This window comes from Mus caroli, unplaced genomic scaffold (assembly GCF_978045245.1).
Source record: "Mus caroli unplaced genomic scaffold, Mus_caroli_1 scaffold_1, whole genome shotgun sequence".
Classification (NCBI taxonomy): Eukaryota; Metazoa; Chordata; class Mammalia; order Rodentia; family Muridae; genus Mus; species Mus caroli.
The window spans coordinates 192,841,277-192,859,266 of record NW_028227256.1 but is presented as its reverse complement, the minus strand read 5'-3'; the positions used below and the strand labels follow the sequence as shown (position 1 = coordinate 192,859,266).

At 38.3% G+C, this 17,990-nt stretch overlaps 1 protein-coding gene across 2 annotated transcripts in view; it reads left to right on the top strand.

Moving 5' to 3' along the window:
* Cd46 (CD46 molecule) overlaps positions 1 to 9,308 on the top strand; it is a 40,574-nt gene extending 31,266 nt beyond the window's left edge. For both annotated transcript variants that reach the window (XM_029475675.1, XM_021168790.2), the window contains exons 10-11: positions 578 to 638; positions 9,115 to 9,308. In XM_029475675.1, the coding sequence (XP_029331535.1) occupies positions 578 to 638; positions 9,115 to 9,136 (83 nt within the window). In that variant the 3' untranslated portion in view covers positions 9,137 to 9,308. The remainder of the gene's footprint in view (positions 1 to 577; positions 639 to 9,114) is intronic.
* The last annotated feature ends 8,682 nt before the right edge of the window (positions 9,309 to 17,990 follow it).

Below are 17,990 nucleotides of genomic sequence, written 5' to 3'. Positions count from 1 at the left end.
CTTATACCACAAATGCTTATACACAGGTGCAGGAAGTGCTGTTGAGTGGTTGGTTTGGGTCCAAGCTTATTGTAGGTAACTATACAAACGGTTCTATTGACTTTTATTGTAATTGGTTTCCAAGGGCACAGAACATAATAGAATATGTAATCAATCTTGGCAGTAGAAAGTTTCCTAGTAACAGCAGAAAAATATGAGAAAGTTTCCTTATAATGGCAGGCTAACGAAGTAACTGTTACCTAGGTTTTAATTTTCCATCTAGGCCTTAATATTTTACCTAGGTCTTAACAATTCTCAGAGTGGCCCGGAGGTGGTGGTGCATGCCTTTAATCCCAGCACTCAGGAGGCAGAGGCAGGTGGATTTCTGAGTTCGAGGCCAGCCTGGTCTACAAAGTGAGTTCCAGGACAGCCAGAGAAACCCTGTAGTTCCAGCTACACAGAGAAACCCTGTCTTGAAAAAACAAAACAAAAAAAAAAACCCTAAAAAAAAAACAACAAACAACAAACAAACAAACAAACAAACAAACAAAAAACAACAATTCTGAGTTACATGCTATTTATTTTCTTTTTCTTGTAGTTGTTGGAGTTTTTATACTTTGTCTCATTGTGCTCAGGTGTTTTGAGCAGAGGAAGAAAAGGTAAGTATTTTAAGTTGTTATTCATGCAACTGATTTGTCCTTTGCCTTGAACACCCTCCTTTTCCAAGTACGCCTATAGTTATGTGCCCTACAAATTGCATTTCTTTGCTAAAGTGTGGTCAACTATTTTGACATCATTGCAGCATAAGGATCTGTGTAAAGTTGCTTTTCTAGCAGATATTATCAGTAAAAGAAAGTTTTCTATAGGATTTGAAGTTTAAGCTGCTTAGTGAAACAAGATCTTTATGAAGTGTTCCCTATTTTCTAAGTTCAAAAGTGGTCAAAATTAAACTTGAAACATTTCACTGATATTTTTACGTTGTAGTCACTGTGATTCTTATGAGAAAAGCTTACATTTGTCTAACTTGACTGGTGGTAAGAAGCTATGTAGGGGTCTGTGGTTTTGTTTTGTTTTTATAATTTAGAGTTATTTATTAATGTTAACCGGCGTGATTAAGACTATCACCATTTGATTTCTTTCATGTTCTCCTAAATTTTTTTTACTACTAACTCATTCATTAATTAGTATTTGAAGTAGCTGAAAGGCTAAAATTAGAATAAAGTGTTCAGCTAAAATTAGAATAAAGTGACTTTATTTTTAAAGTAAATAAATTTATTTTTAAAAATAAATAAATTTAAATAAATAAACAATCACTAATATGTGAATACATACATTTCAAATAAATAAATAAATAGATAGGTTGAGTTTTTTACAAGTGAAAAATAGACTTCTATCATATAGCCCAAACTTGATTAATTTAAAAGGAAACAGGAAACAGGGCACTCTATTATCTTTTATCTGTGTTCTACCTCTATAAAGACTAAAACAAAGGGAGATTAAAAGAGGAAAAATTCAAAATACATATACTTCAAAAGAAATGGGGCTTTAGAGGAGAAGGGGGTATTTAGTCCCTAGGTAAAAACAGGGAGTTACACTATTAAAATTAAATGTAGCAAATTTACATATAATGGAAGATTTGGAATAAATCTTAGAATACAGATTACATTAGTGCTTTGAAGTTTCTGATAGGATTTAGGTAATTTCATTTTTTCTTGTCACTTTAAAATAGCTCTGAAATCATCCCTAATAAATATATGACCCATGTTTCATGTTTCCTTTTAAATTAATCATTGGGTCTGAGCTATATGATAGAAGTATATTCTTCACTTGTAAAAGGCTCAATCTTTTATTTATTTTTAAAATAAAGTCACTTTATTCTAACTAACTTAAATAAAAACATCAGATAGCTAGATTGTTGGCCTTTGTTTGTTTGTTTGTTTTGTTTGTTTTAAGCTTTTAAATATTACTTTATCTGCTTCTGTAAGGCAAAAGACACTGTCAATAAGACAAAAAGGCCACCAACAGATTGGGAAAGGATCTTTACCTATCCTAAATCAGATAGGGGACTAGTATCCAATATATATAAAGAACTCAAGAAGGTGGACTCCAGAAAATCAAATAACCCCATTAAAAAATGGAGCTCAGAGCTAAACAAAGAATTCTCACCTGAGGATACCGAATGGCTGAGAAACACCTGAAAAAATGTTCAGCATCCTTAATCATCAGGGAAATGCAAATCAAAACAACCCTGAGATTCCACCTCACACCAGTCAGAATGGCTAAGATCAAAATTCAGGTGACAGCAGATTCTGGCGAGGATGTGGAGAAAGAGGAACATTCCTCCATTGTTGGTGGGATTGCAAGCTTGTACAACCACTCTGGAAATCAGTCTGGCGGTTCCTCAGAAAATTGGACATAGTACTACCGGAGGATCCCGCAATACCTCTCCTGGGCATATATCCAGATGTTCCAACTAGTAAGAAAGACACATGCTCCACTATATTCATAGAAGCCTTATTTATAATAGCCAGAAGCTGGAAAGAACCCAGATGCCCCTCAACAGAGGAATGGATTAAAAAAATGTGGTACATTTACACAATGGAGTACTACTCAGTTATTAAAAAGAATGAATTTATGAAATTCCTAGGCAAATGGTTGGACCTGGAGGGCATTATCCTGAGTTGAGGTAACCCAATCACAAAAGAACATACATGATATGTACTCACTGATAAGTGGATATTAGCCCAGAAACTTAGAATACCCAAGATATAAGATACAATTTGCAAAACTCATGAAACTCTAGAAGAACGAAGACCAAAGTGTGGACACTTTGACCCTTCTTAGAATTGGGAACAAAACACCCATGGAAGGAGTTACAGAGACAAAGTTTGGAGCTGAGACAAAAGGATGGACCATCTAGAGACTGCCATATCCAGGGATCCATCCCATAATCAGCCTCCAAACGCTGACACCATTGCATACACTAGCAAGATTTTGCTGAAAGGACCCTGATATAGCTGTCTCTTGTGAGACTATGCCAGGGCCTAGCAAACATATAAGTGGTTGCTCACAGTCAGCTATTGGATGGATCACAGGGCCCCCAATGGAGGAGCTAGAGAAAGTACCCAAGGAGCTAAAGGGATCTGCAACCCTATAGGTGGAACAACATTATGAACTAACCAGTACCCCAGAGCTCTTGACTCTAGCTGCATATGTATCAAAAGATGGCCTAGTCAGCCATCCGTGGAAAGAGAGGCCCATTGGACATGCAAACTTTATATGCCCTAGTACAGGGGAACGCCAGGGTCAAAAAGTGGGAGTGGGTGGGTAGGGAAGTGGGGGGGAGGGTATGGGGGCTTTTTGGGATAGCATTGGAAATGTAAATGAGGAAAATACCTAATAAAAAATATATATAAAGAAATGTGGAATATTCTTGTTACATAAAAGCAAATTAACTGCACAAATATGAAAAAATATTACTTTATCTGTTTTAAACATCTGTAATTCTTTAATCTGTATCTAAAATTTTGTATTTATAGAACATCTAACAATAACATTCGATCTATTGGTTATGTTTTTAAACCACAAGTATAAACAATGTCAATAAGTAATACTATCAGTAGTTTTATTAATTAAAAGGCCTGTTTAGAAATAACTTCCAAAGAAAGTAAAACAAAGTAGGGTTTCACTGCCCTTTGTTGTTGTTGTTTATAACATCACTCGATGAAAATTTATGATAGATCCCTAAAAATATTAATATACTATACAGACTGTATAGCTACCCGTTAATCGGTCTTTTCAAGCTAAACAATTATCTGGTCATTGTCCTCACAAATGGTTCAACAGTGACTTGAAAGTCTAAAAATAATCTGTTTTGCAATTCTTCATGCTCATGTGTAACACCACAGTGGTCTAACAGAAAATTAAATATCTAAAAATGTTTTGGAAGAGAATTTGTCTTCAAACAGTGTAATGCAGTCACTGTACAGAGTATTACGACGAGATAAAGTGCCCAAGAATGGTGTGGGACGTAGTTAGTTGCCTCTTAATTGCCACTGAGCTAAAATATAAATTGTATTGATAGTCTTTTAGGATATAATTTGCACCTTTTAATGACAAGATTCCAATATAACATATGGTGGTTAAATTAAAAGTTAGGTTTCCCCATACTTATCCATAAGGCATTGGGTCAATCTCCAGCACACAGAAAAAGTAATTTAATTTTCAGAATGCTTGCCTTCAGCACACTGAAGTCCACATACAGATGTTGTGTGGGTATTTCTGTTGCTTGTATCAGGGAATATCTCCCTATGTAGCTCTGGCTAGCCCTAATCTTGTGATTATTCTCCTAACTTGCCTCCCTAGTAGTAATATTCTTAAATCCCAAAGAGTGAGATGCATTTCTTCAACACCCTGAGCAATAAGGCTTATGAATCACCTGGAGATCTTCTGATCATTTGGTCTGGCATAGGTCTGAGACCTACTTTTAAATGTATTCCCAAGGGTGCTGTTTTGTCTACTGTATAAAATTATCCACATTGTTGAAATTTTAAAAATTACTTTCATTCTGCCTTTTTCTTTTCTGATATTTAAGCTCGTTAAGTCTTTCTTCTTATTATTCCTGTTTTTCTTATTCTTTTCTTTTTCTGTTTCTTTCTTCTTTTTTTGAGATAGGGTTTTACTATGTAGCTCTGAGTATTTTTAAACTCACTTTGTAGACAAGGCTGGCCTCAAACTCAAGAGATCCATCTGTCTCTGCCTCCCAAGTTCTGGGATTAAAGGACACACCACTACATCCAGCCATTATACACACACACACACACACACACACACACACACACACACACACACACGTGTTATTTGTAGAAGTGTTTTCTCTACATGTATGTAAATGTACATGCTTGGTGCATGAGGTTAGAGTAGGGCACCAGATACCCTGAAACTGGAATTACAGTCAGTTGTGAGCCACCACGTGGTTCAAGGAACCAGACCTAGATCCTCTACAAGAATAAGTGCCTTTTACCATTCAGCTATCTCTCCCACCCCACCATTCCTCATCTATGTATAACTTTTTCAAGAGTGAGTTAAAGGTGGTTTTTATCTTTTTAAGATATTTAAAAGATAAATATTTCCTATCTTTTATGTGTTATTTTCTTTTTGTGAATACACTGTCTCCATCTTCAGACAAACCAGAAGAGGACATTGGGTTCCATTACAGATGGTTGTGAGCCACCATGTGATTGCTGGGAATTGAACTCAGGACCTCTGGAAGAGCAGTCAGTGCTCTTAACTGATGAGCCATCTCTCCAGCCCTTATGCTATTTTCTTAATCATGTTTAATCTCTATAATCTTTTCCCTCAATGTGGCTTTCATTTCCGCTAAGCTATCAGGAATAATAAATTCATTTTATCCTCTAATCTCACTTAACAACAGAGAAAACTGCTGTTAAAAAATATGTAGATTTTCCACTCACAGAAATCAATCAGATCTGCAGTAGACAACAAGTGGTGCCTTTTATTTACTTCAATTCAGATCTCAACAAGTCTCCCTTTGAGATGTCAGTCCCAAGCTCAGTTATTTTACCTGTGCTTCTGACCCACCAACTATAAGGTACATTCACCACAATTAATTTGCTAGAGTCACAGAACTCAAACCGGTTTGAACTGCAGAGGAAAATTGTACGTCAGTGAAGGAGCAAAAAGACTCCTTGCCTTCAAGGGAACTACCCCTAGAAACCTTTTGTAAACCAGTCTTTCTGCCCCTCCTTTAAATAATCATGATTAATTAGATCATTTAGGCTTCAGTTCTCCTTTTCGGAGGCAGTATGGGTGAGTTTCAACCCTTGAGTACTGTCTAGCTCTTTTCTGAAACTTCTAAGAGGTTCCATCCGTGAATCACTTCAAGATGAAAAAGACATCTTGAAGAGTCTAAGGATATCAAGAGTTGTTGGCTACAGAACAATAATAAAGACCAAATATATATTTCGCAATACCACACTGCTGGCTAACCACTTATACAAAACAATATAAAATGTATAATCCTTTTCTATTTTGGGGAATAACTGGAATAAAGAATAGATGTTCTCAAGTTGCTGTTAAAGTATGTTTTTTAAAACTGGATTTGATGTAAACAGATATTTGTGATGACTTAAGAGCATAATGATTCTTTTCCAGCCCTCATCACAAACTACAAACATTGTACAAGTAATACTTTAAGAGCATTAGCATCATTTAAGTTTGTGAAAAATAGCCAAAATATTCTATAGTATTGGTTATTGTCTCTCAGGTATAAGAAAAGGTTAGAATTTGGACTGGGGTGGCAACTTCTCAGTAAATTATTTGCCATATAAGCATGAAGACCTGAGTTTAATTCTCAGGATCAATATAAAAAGCCAGGTGTGCTGGTCCATGCTTTGTAATCACAGCACTGGGGATTCAAAGATAGGACAAATTTCAGGGCTTGCTATTCAGTTGCTATTCAGTCAGACTAGTCTTTCACATATACAAGAGTAAGTTAAGATCACTGACATGTCTCAAATTAGTATAGTCCACACACGTCTCCATTTTTTTTCCCAATCACCTTTGTTCTCTTTCTCCTCTTGGAAGCAACATACTGCTTGACATTAATCTTAAAAGTCTATGTGCTTCTGACCAGGTGCTTTTTTTTTTTTTTTAAAGATTTATTTATTTATTATATGTAAGTACACTGTAGCTGTCTTCAGACACTCCAGAAGAGGGCGCCAGATCTCGTTACGGATGGTTGCGAGCCACCATGTGGTTGCTGGGATTTGAACTCTGGACCTTCCGAAGAGCAGTCGGGTGCTCTTACCCACTGAGCCATCTCACCAGCCCCTGACCAAGTGCTTTTATTTAACGGTTTCCACTTGTGAATTTTTTAAATATATGCATGATTTTCTTTACTTCATCTAAGATTTCTCTTTAATTACATCCTGTGAGAGGTAATAGTTATTCCATAAATGAGTAGTATTTGCATAACTCATGTTTTGTTTTCCATAATAGTAATTTTCATTGTTTTCCATTAGTGGTGCTAATGGAAAGCTAAGATACTACTTGATATAACTTAAATTAATATTGACTGATTTAATTATTTTATCATCTGTAAGTTGTCTGCTTAAAAACTGTGGTCAAGACAGATACCTGAGGAATAACCACAACATAGTGCAGAAAAGTCAAGAATCCAGTGAATTTCAGCATTATTTTTTCTACTTGACCCAAACATATGAGCATTTAATAGGCTGTTCTACATTTTTTTTGTACCAAAGAATACATAGGAAAATATTGTTAGGAAAATAGTTGTTTAGAAATCATATAACAAAATTACTACTAACCCCCAAATTTAGAGGTCATGCTGTAAGCTACATAAGGATCATCCTGCACATGATTTTAATCCCAGCAATCAAGAGGCAGAGGCAGGCAGATCTAAGTTTGAGGCCAGTCTCATCTACATAGTGAGTTCCAGGAAAGGCAACATAATGAGACAACCCTCCCCCCCCCCCAAAAAAAAAAACAAAGAGAGAAGAAAAAAGGAAGGAAGTGAATAAAGAAAAAATGTATGGAAAAGAAGAATGTATGCGAGCCAGGCATGGTGGCGCACGCCTTTAATTCCAGCACTCGGCAGGCAGAAGGCAGGCGGATTTCTGAGTTCGAGGCCAGCCTGGTCTACAAAGTGAGTTCCAAGACAGTCAGAGCTATACAGAGAAACCCTTTCTTGAAAAAACAAAAACAAGAAGAAGAAGAAGAAGAAGAAGAAAAAGAAGAAGAAGAAGAAGAAGAAGAAGAAGAAGAAGAAGAAGAAGAAGAAGAAGAAGAAGAAGAAGAAGAGAAAAAAGAATAAGAATAATGTATGCATAGAAAGATACTATACTCAGTGCAAAGTCAAGATGTCTTAAAAATACTTGATTTGTCATAAAGTTGATTTCCAACATGAGATTTACTATATAGCTTTTCTCCAATATTAAAATTATATAAACCTGTTTTTCTTACAAAATGTTGTTCTTTGAGTTTTTACATTATTTTGAATAGAGTAGTTTAGAGGTAAACACTGAACAGCACTGCCAAATGTGTTTAGCTGCTGGGTGGCATGTGATTTTAGAGTTAATGTTACATACTTGAGTGAGTGAGAATCCTGAAATTTTAGTTGATAAGCCTGGAACTCACCTTCATTCAGTAACTCTTTAGGCTTCTCTCCTGTCTCCCCTAATACCAGCTCCTTCCCCCTTCTAAGTGGCACTCCTGTTGTTAGCTGCACTGAAGGAGCTCTGGAGGCAGGTCATACTCAGGCAGAACAGAGCTTGACCTCCACCAGGCCCTAGCCCACTCAGGCTCTGAGGAACTACTGCTGAGAGAAGAAACCGCCATTCCTGATGAGTTGCCCTTTCTGAGGTGTAAACTTTTATGTTTAGTAGCATAGAGGGGCCAAGGAAACATCCCCTTGAGAAGACTGTGAGTTCAAACTGAAACTGAGCGAGGGTGAACCCTGCTTTGAGTATAAACACCTACAGTCACTCTGAGAGACACTCCAAGCCTTTTACCCTCCAAGTGGATACTTCAGGAAGATAACTCTTGAACAGAAAAACAAACAAAACAACAACAACAAAAAAAACACCTAGGAATTTGATTAAGAAAAATTGAATTGGAAATGTAAATGAGGAAAATACCTAATAAAAAGTAAAAAAAAAAAAAAAAGAAAAGAAAAATTGAAATCTGTACTCATTTTCACATACTTAAAAAAAGAAAAAGGTAGCAGTTATACCTACACACGGTGCTATACTTAAAAATCATAGCATTTAAAAAAAGAGACCAAAGATAAGTTAAGACAAAGAACTACTAATTGTTTAAAGACTAGAAATGGCTTTACTGTTTTAAAACTTAATTTAAAATATTTTCAATCAAATATTTTATTTTGAAAATAAATTTACCTTTATAGCTTGATCTGCTTCAAATTTAACCTTCAAATTACTATTTATATTTGACATATGTCTGTATAAATATACATTTTATTTTTATCAAATACTTTGTCAGTTATATAAATATGAGGAAAAGTGCTTTTTAAAAAATTGTCCACATGGCAGAGAAAAAGGCATATTTGAACTTGAAATGTTCTTTTAACTACAGAAATGTATCTGCAGCAAGATGAAAATCTCATGTGTGGAAGTCATTACTGTTCCATTTTTGAAAACTGGATCTTCAAGTCTGGCAAACGCAAAATTATATATTTGCAGGAGCTTCATTTGTGGTAATGTGTGTGTTTCTAGTGTAAATCAAATCTGTGTTTATAAATACAATCTGTGTCTAACCTCTCTACTATAACCTCACATTTCAGCCCCTGCAGCTCACCAAGGGGTACTAAGCAGAATGTGACATGGTATGTGCAGGAAGAAGGCCACATTTCCAAGCAGACACCAAACCCTGTCCAGTTGGAGCTCTTATCCCCATGCCTTACACTTTCACTGCACATAATGGCTGTGAGTTAACCACATCTGTGCCTTCCACACTCTCAATCTGTCACCTGAAATGCTTAATATTCTCTCTGGATCCATGTACCTCTAATGCCAATGCATGTCCTACCAGTCCTGTGAAGCTCTAACTCCTCTCAGGTTCTTTATCTTTATTGGTTAGCCTTAAGTTAGCCACATTTAAGAGTCTGTATACATGTGCCTAATAGGAGATGTAACTTTCATATCACTTGAATGTATTCATAGGGCTCAAAAAACAAAGTAAATCCTGTGTAACTAATAGGACATGATGATTTTTATGTGCAAATAATTCTTGCTGCCTTTGCAAATAAGAAGGCAGATTAAGCAAAGTCAGGCCAGTGTTTCTCACCTGAGGCTGCCCACTAGCCTCCCCCAGGGTGCTTTATTGACACTTGAGTACTACCCCAGTGGGCTCTCCTGTTATGAATTTGAGATGTGGCCTAAACACAGGAGGTTTTAATTTCTCTGGTGATTTTAATTTGCAGCTGAGGTTGAGAACTTGTCTTAGTGATTAGAGAACCTGACAGTCAACTCTCCATATAAAGAGAATAAAAGCTTAAAGAAAATCATAGTTTAATTCTGCCTATTAAAAACCAAAATTTCAAAGACTTGAACTTAAAGTTGTTCATGGGTTGGGGATGAAGCTCAGCAGAAAGATTGCTCAGCATGTACAAGACCCTGAATTCATTCCTTAGCACTGGGAAGAAAACAGTCATCAACAGATTATTAACTTAACCTTGTTTGCTTAAAAGTCTTGATGTCTGTCAAAATAAGCAATGATAAATTGTAGTTTTAAAATATGATATAGTAATGTTTATGAATAATATAAACACAGAATGAAAATTACATTGACTAAGCATTTTAGAAAATTAACATGAGACTATAGCATATTTTTAATTGGCATAAAATATACAGAGAGGACTTTTATAGTAACCAACAGTAAATTGTCTGAATTATGCTAGAAAGACTTAGGGGCAAAAAGAATCTGAATATTCATCCTAATTTTAAGGTTTAAGGGAAATAAGCAATTCTACCAGAGAGCTAACATTTTAACCAAGACTGGATTTTTCATAGTTTAATAATTTGCCTATTTAAGAACAGAATTGAATGAATCCAATACACAACTACTATTCCTTATGCATCAGTATGCTTAGGATCTCTAGGCTCATCCTGAGATTACCCTAAAATGAGCTGTCAGCCTTTGAGATCATAGCACTGCTGCCCTCCTGTGGACTGTTTAAGTATTTGACAGTCTTCTGCCTCTTCACTGTGACGTTGTCATTAATTTTATTTTAGATCAGGTAGAACACTAGCTCTCTTCTGCTTTTGTGAAGGTAGTAATTAATTTTTTTGTTCCTCACTTCTTAAATATGGGGGATACATAATACTTGGGGGAACAAGTGAATGCATAATTTCCCTTCTTGCTTGTTTACATACAGCAGGTGAACATATTGCCACACAGACAATGCTGAAAAACTATCCAGTTTGATTCCTGACATGACTGGACAAAACCCAGTAAAACCCAAGTACAGGTATTAAGACCCATGTGAGGAATAGCTCTGAAAACTGTTGTACATTGCAATGCTAAACCCTGTGCTGAACCACTATAAACAGGAACTCTAGTGTTTGGAGTTCACTGGGAATTTAGGGAGTATCTAATGCTTAGTTGAACATATTAAGTATGGTGCTTAGAAAAATTAAGGCATCTGGTTACCTACCTCCACCTGCAATGCCTACTCAAAAAAAAAATAAATCTGTACTCAAGATGAGCTTCAACCATGAAGAATTCCTTCTGTAGGCTCCCATAGCAATCAATATACTTCTCAAAATGATGTGCAGGTTAACCACATCGTGATTTTGTTAAAACGTGATCACCGATCAGAGAAGACAGTGTGGCCACATCGGCAAAATGTGATCCTGCTGGCCTTTGAAGCTTGAGGGAAACAGCAAGGCAAAGAACACAGCCTGTTTATAGACAGAAACAAGAAAACTACTTTTCCTTCATATTTCTGAATCGTTTGTGTCTGATAGTACCTTGATTCTAATCCAGTAAAAATGTTAGATTTCTGCTATTCAGACCTGTTAAGAATGTTGTGTCTGTTAAGATATCACGTTTGTGCTAATTTGTTACAGTACTGACTTGAAATTTATGCACTAACATATTAACTGGCAGCACATAACTATGACCAAAAAAGTATGGTCTTTTCAGAAATAGAGAAGTGGCTCTCAGCCTTGGCTCTACAATAGACTCACCTGAGCCCCATTCTATAGCCAGCAAAAATAGTATTTGCTTGCAGGAATGGGACCTGAACCTGAGGATCACTCTTTTGGTGACCAAAGCCACAGTAATGTGGTACTGAGATCAAACAGAGTTAGATCTCAGGCTTCCCTTAAAAGTATGTTAATATCAATGTGCTATCTATTCCTGAGACTATATGCCAGCTTCCAAACAGAAGGCCTAGACCAACTTCTTAAAGATGCTAGGGTCTAAACTTAATTCATTTGATCTACTAAACTGGTTGCAGATCTTTCTTCCCCCAGTTAACAAAAATACACTGTATTCACTTCTAAAAAGTCTGGTAAGGCTTAATTTAAAAAAAATCCCAGCACTCGGGAGGCAGAGGCAGGCGGATTTCTGAGTTCGAGGCCAGCCTGGTCTACAAAGTGAGTGCCAGGACAGCCAGGGCTACACAGAGAAACCCTGTCTCCAAAAACCAAACCAAACCAAAACAAAACAAAACAAAAACAAAAACAAAAACAAAAACTAATGCTTTAACAAAAGTCTTTTTACCTGGGTTGACAGCATGGTTTTATCAATCTGATTCAGGAGGGTGCTGCCAAAAAAAACAAAAAAACAAACAAACAAACAAAAAAAAACAACCTACATTACCAGCCAATTATGAAAAATTATCCCAGAGTAACAATTTTATGTAAAGGGCTATAAACATCCAGATAAAAAATAACTGAGAGGTGTTCTGGTTTCAATTTGCTTCTCAGAACATCAGGATATGGCACAGTTTAAGTATTCAATGAGAATATTATGATTTTTTCTAAATGGAAATAAATTTTAAATCATTGTTTTTGTGCTTTGATATTAAATTCCACTTTCTAGCACTTAACTCATTAAAGAGCCAGAATCATGGCCTGGGGGAGTTTTGATCAAATTTTCAGTACAAATTAATTGGGAGCTTTGGACAGAGTAGCTATTTTTTTTTTTAAAGACTTAATGTGTAGCTAATACCACAGACCCAATCTGTCATACTTAGAGGAGCTGCAGTAAAGCTCCTACTTTAGTGGGGTAAATTAAAAAATACAGCTGAGGGACTTAGCTATTCCTACCAGCACATCCTTAGATGTGACTTAGAACATGGATTCTTCAACCAAAGGCTTGAAATAGCTTTGCAGCTGCAGGATGCATCATAGTCACTGGGAAGTCTTTCCAGCAAATTCTCCAACAGCCTCCCACTTCCAGCAAAATGGGCAAGGCAGCCATCTGGGGTAAGGCTACTGGGATGAAGGCTTAGAAGAAGCTTCCTGAGCAGCTGACTTGCTGTACTGCAGGTAGTTCATAGTTAGCTATGCAACTCCTATGGAAGGGGCCACCTGCTTTCTTCCTGAAAGTTCCACAATCATGAACCCTGCCCCTCCACCACCCGCAATGCTGGCAAATCTCTGAACAGTTTTATAGAACTTTTTCACCGCCTACTGAAGGGTTGAAATAAACTATCAGTGGAAAGTAGAACTCCCTCTACTACAAATACCACTGAAATTAGCCTGCTCCCCTTTAAGGGCCACATGACAGTGCAGTTAAGAAAGTTCCCTGCAGCAAATGACAGGAGGAGGGTCAGAGTCCACAGTTCCCTTGGAACCAAGAATAGTCTTCCCATTTAGTAACATCCCTCAGCCTAGAGCTCCAACCTTCTGTCTCTGCTAATCTTTCATCTTTAGAATTTCATTCCTGTCTTAATGACCTTCATTTTTAATGTCTGCATGCAGCAACCTACTTCCAATTCCTTATGATTGGCACAGCAAATTAACTTTCCAGGGACCACTTCTCATTGCCATAGAATTATGAATGGAAAATAATAGATAAAACAGACATGATGGATTGAATGTAGCAAATTATTTATTAAAGCCAACACTTAACAGACGGTTTAACAGTACTTAGTTTATAACAGTACTACATGTCAGAAATTGTAACTGAGGATATTTTACAACAATAAATTATAACAATTAACCCCCCCCCCCCACTAAGTGATCTTTAACCTTGGCAGCCACATACATACGCATTAAAGAAGTTAGGAAACTGTGATCTTCCTTTTCCGCTCTGCCCACGTAGGAAGTGACAGGCTGATGCTGATGCTGACACCACAAGGTTCTGAGGCTGGTGCTCTTCCCCCTACATCATAACCGATTTCAAATGGTGCTAGACAAAAACAGACTCTGAACACCAGGAGAAATCGGTCAGCCTGTGTAAGAGATGGACTGACTGGTGGTGTTCTTCAGGTCTGAATCTCAAGGCAGGCTGATTTCAGCTGTGCTGCAACCAGAACTGAGTGAGTGCTCCACAGATCTTCCAGGTTCAGGTAGGCAGTACTGATGTGAATGAAGCAGTCCTCCACATACAGAGCTCTTACCCCTTCTTTGCTACAATTAATGAACAGTGCAGGTTCAAGGCACCCTCTTCCACCCATGGAATGCTGAATAAAGTGGACCACTCCCTGATCCTGATTACACCCTTATACATTCTGAACACAAAAACAGACTCAAGAACAAATGTCACTATTCAAGTCTTCCCTTGATTTCTCGAAGGAGAGAGCCAGTTCTGTGTACAGCTGTTCCTCTGTAGTCTACCTTCTGCTGTGCTGCAATTCTTACTCCTAAAACACTGATTTCAAATGGTGCTAGATACAAAGATGGAAAAATCTAAGCCACCATGTGAAACCAGCTTCCAGAAGAAGAGGATCTCACTGAAGAAAGCAGAGATGTGCAGTCAGAAGAACCAGCCTCAGCCCTGAGAATCATTTTGCCTGTCAGACGCAGATGACAGCCATACAGTGCTACTCAGCAGCATCCGAATCACAGCCAACACTTTGAGCAGACAAGAACAATGCAAAGCTTGTTTCCTGTGTGACTTCACATTAGTCATTAGAAATCATCATACACAACGAAATAAAAGAACCAAATCCATTCAACATATGTACATTTGTAATGTCTTGAATTTATGTATATTTCCCAAGATGCATAGTGTCGGTAGATATGTCACTTGTTTAAGACAATGACAATGACCTATGAGATGTTAACAACTGAACCCAAGTAAGTCACCTGTGCCAGGACAACTCTTCCACAAGTATTATTCAAAAAGAGTATGTCCCTTCCTCCTCTCTGTCCCATGACTCTGTAGGCTAGCAATTTGGTTTAACCCCTAATGTCTTTTAAAAAGCTGGTATCTTAACACTTTACTATACAGATGACCCTCTAACATAAAAACAAGGTATGTTTTAAAAATGTACCTAAAAATAAGATTCACAAGCTATGTTCCACATTGTACTACATCTTTGCTGTATATTTCCTCTGATGTCACAACCATCATCTTTGAAAGGAGACAAAGAGTAGAGCTGTATTTTTCAGGTTCCCCAGAAACTCTTTTTGGATTCCAGATACAAGCATATCTTTTATTTTTATGGCTCCTGGCTGTTTTGGGGTAATAGAGCAAATATAATGTGAGCATCCCCAGAGTCACAATACTCAATTGTTCCAAGAGTCCAATGAAGTAGGTTATTATTCCGATGTCTGCACAAGAAACTGTAGTCACAGGATACGATGAGCTAATGTCTATATTCCTTTCCCTCTGCCCACTGTTGCTGCTTGATCCACAGCTTGACTGTGACCTCTTTTCTCTTGAACTGAACTCAGAGCTAGACTGGGGAGGGGGATTTAGCTCAGACAATCTGGATGGGAGACTCACTGTAAACATGCTATCCCTGGGTGAAGATGAGAACACATCGTTGGTACTGCAAGAGGTCAGGTAGTCTAGGAGGACCTGCTTTTGTTCTTTTGCCTCATTGGTGCCCCTTTATTCTTCCCAGCAATAGAGAAGATGATAGCAATGAAGCCTAGCAATGCTGACACTGACTTCTCAGAAACTGGGCCAGCTAGAGGAGAAACAGAAGGCCTAGCAGCCTCCCTGGGGCTTTCCAGGGCCTTAGCTGCAGATGAGTGCTGGAAGATCTATACACTGGGTTTCTGAGTGACACTGACATTGGTTGGCAAAATTAGAGCCTGTGGGTTAGGAACTCTAACCCATGATAGGGAGGGCTTTAGGTCATAAATAGATTAGATGGCAGTTATTAACAAGGGTCAAAATCCTGTAAATGAAGGGGAAGGTGAGATTTGCGTATGATAATATTCAACTCTTCTGATTTCCATTTCAGCCTAATTTTCTTAGCAACTTCCTCTACCATCCCCCAATCCCCTCCCTCTATGCTAAGGAGAGAGATCCTGCAGGGATCCAGGGCACACCTTTCCTCCCAGAAGGCTCTGCTTGTGCTGGCATCTCCTTTTATCAACCCTCCACCTCCTCTGTCAGCCATCTCAGCTCTAGAAAGCTTTCCCTCGGGCCATTCCAGTTTGCTATCATTTAGAAAACACCTGTTTCTTTTGGTCCTCAGAATGACATGAAGCTAATTCCTTTCTTCCTATCCAGCAAATAAAGGGCCTGGCAAGGGGAAACTACCAATGAAGGCTTGGGTTACATCCATGGACTGCAAACCCTGTTTTCTGTAAATAAGAATCACTGAAAGATAATTTAAGCAGTGAACTACAGAGGAGGGAAAGTAGTCCTAGCATTTAAACCTTATGTTCATCCAATCCCACTCAGTCTTCAGCATCCTATAAAAGCAGGATTCCTGTAGTCAGCAGAGCAGTGTCCCTTTTCTGAAACAAGGTGGTGATTCTTCACTAGTTTGGAATAGCTGGATGATTTGATAAAGTCTGAGAGTTACCTGAATGTCTAAGAGGGCAGCCCTTGCAAACCTTAGGGCTGTTAGGGCTCTGCTCTCAGTGAGAATAATGGGATCTCCCTTCTCAACTGAGTGGCTTCAAGTAAACTTTATGTTACTGGGATTGATAGAGTTGTCTAGAAAAGAAACCCTGCCTCACTTTTCAGTTCTGAACAGGCCACAGAGCAGGTAAGAAGTCTGAGACGCCACTCTTCAGCCTCCATCTGTTCCTATACCTATTTCTCTCTGGAAGCCATTCTACCCTCCCATGACAGGTCACTCCTTTGGTAAGGCAGGGGCAGACAGGGAGAGGCAATGCCACTCCTTGGTAAATCAGAATACCTGCTTGCCTATATGCTGAGAACAGGGACCTGCCATAGTCTTGAATGGCTTCAGTGTCTTCATCTGTAAAGAGAAGCTAGGGAAAACTGGTCAGAACACATGTATACACACAGCCAGAGACAACAGCAGCATGCAAGAGAGGTACAGTAATCTTGAAAAGTCATATTCTGTCTAGATATAAAATTAACACATAGAAAACCTAACCCATGAAAACCAAACAGTACCAATAAAGGTTGAACACTTTTCATGGGCCACTGGTTAAAAGCAAAGAAGAAAAAGACTATGTATACTTTAGTCTATGGCCGATGCAATGGTTTTTAGAGTCCTAAATACCCTGGGCCCAGAACAGAAATCCCTAAAATGTGGGAAGAATATGGGTTAGAGGAGAAAAATTCTTGCCCCGGGAACCTCACCCTGCTGGCCCAGCCTGTGCTGTTCGATGTGCTCACATGCAGAATGTGGGAAGGTTCCAGCCAGGCAATAGCTTCTCCCTCCTGACCCAGCAGTGAGTGCTGAGTCACAGCTATGTGCATGATGAGAATTCCAGCCAGGGTGGGGGAGGGTGCCAGAAGCCTGCCATCCATTTCTTTGCCTGCCTTTGAAGGCTGATTTAGGAGTTCCCACCAGTTAGAAAAACTCATTCATCTTTGGGAGAGAAGGCTAGGGAAGGCCTTTTTGAAAAAAAAAAAAAAAAAAAAAAGGAACATCTTACCTCCAAAAAAGACCACCTGCTTATGTGCACTGAAGAGGGTGCCTGGCTTGTCACTTTCAGCAGCAGCTAGGGCCATGCATCCAGGACATTTTGTCTTTAGCTGTCAGGCTAGGTAGAACATGTGGCCAGAAAGCTGGTGAATCCAAGGAAAGGGTAATAAAATGAGGAGAATATGTTGAGGATCCATCAGTAAAGGAGAATTTGGAGCTTGTTAGCCTAAAATCAGTGACCACCAACTCCCAAAGTGGGCATAATATCCTCGACACCCGGCATGTCCCTCAAGTACCTGCTTGGGTAATCAAGGAAGAGATAACCGCTTCAGAAGCCTAGGGGGGCAGTGCTAGTTCTCCTGGCTCCACTGAATCAGAGATAAGGACACCTATGTTCCCCCCGGAAACCTAAAAGTTAGGTTTTCTGCCCCTCTCCTTAATGCTATTGAACAATTCTTGGGTCTCAAAA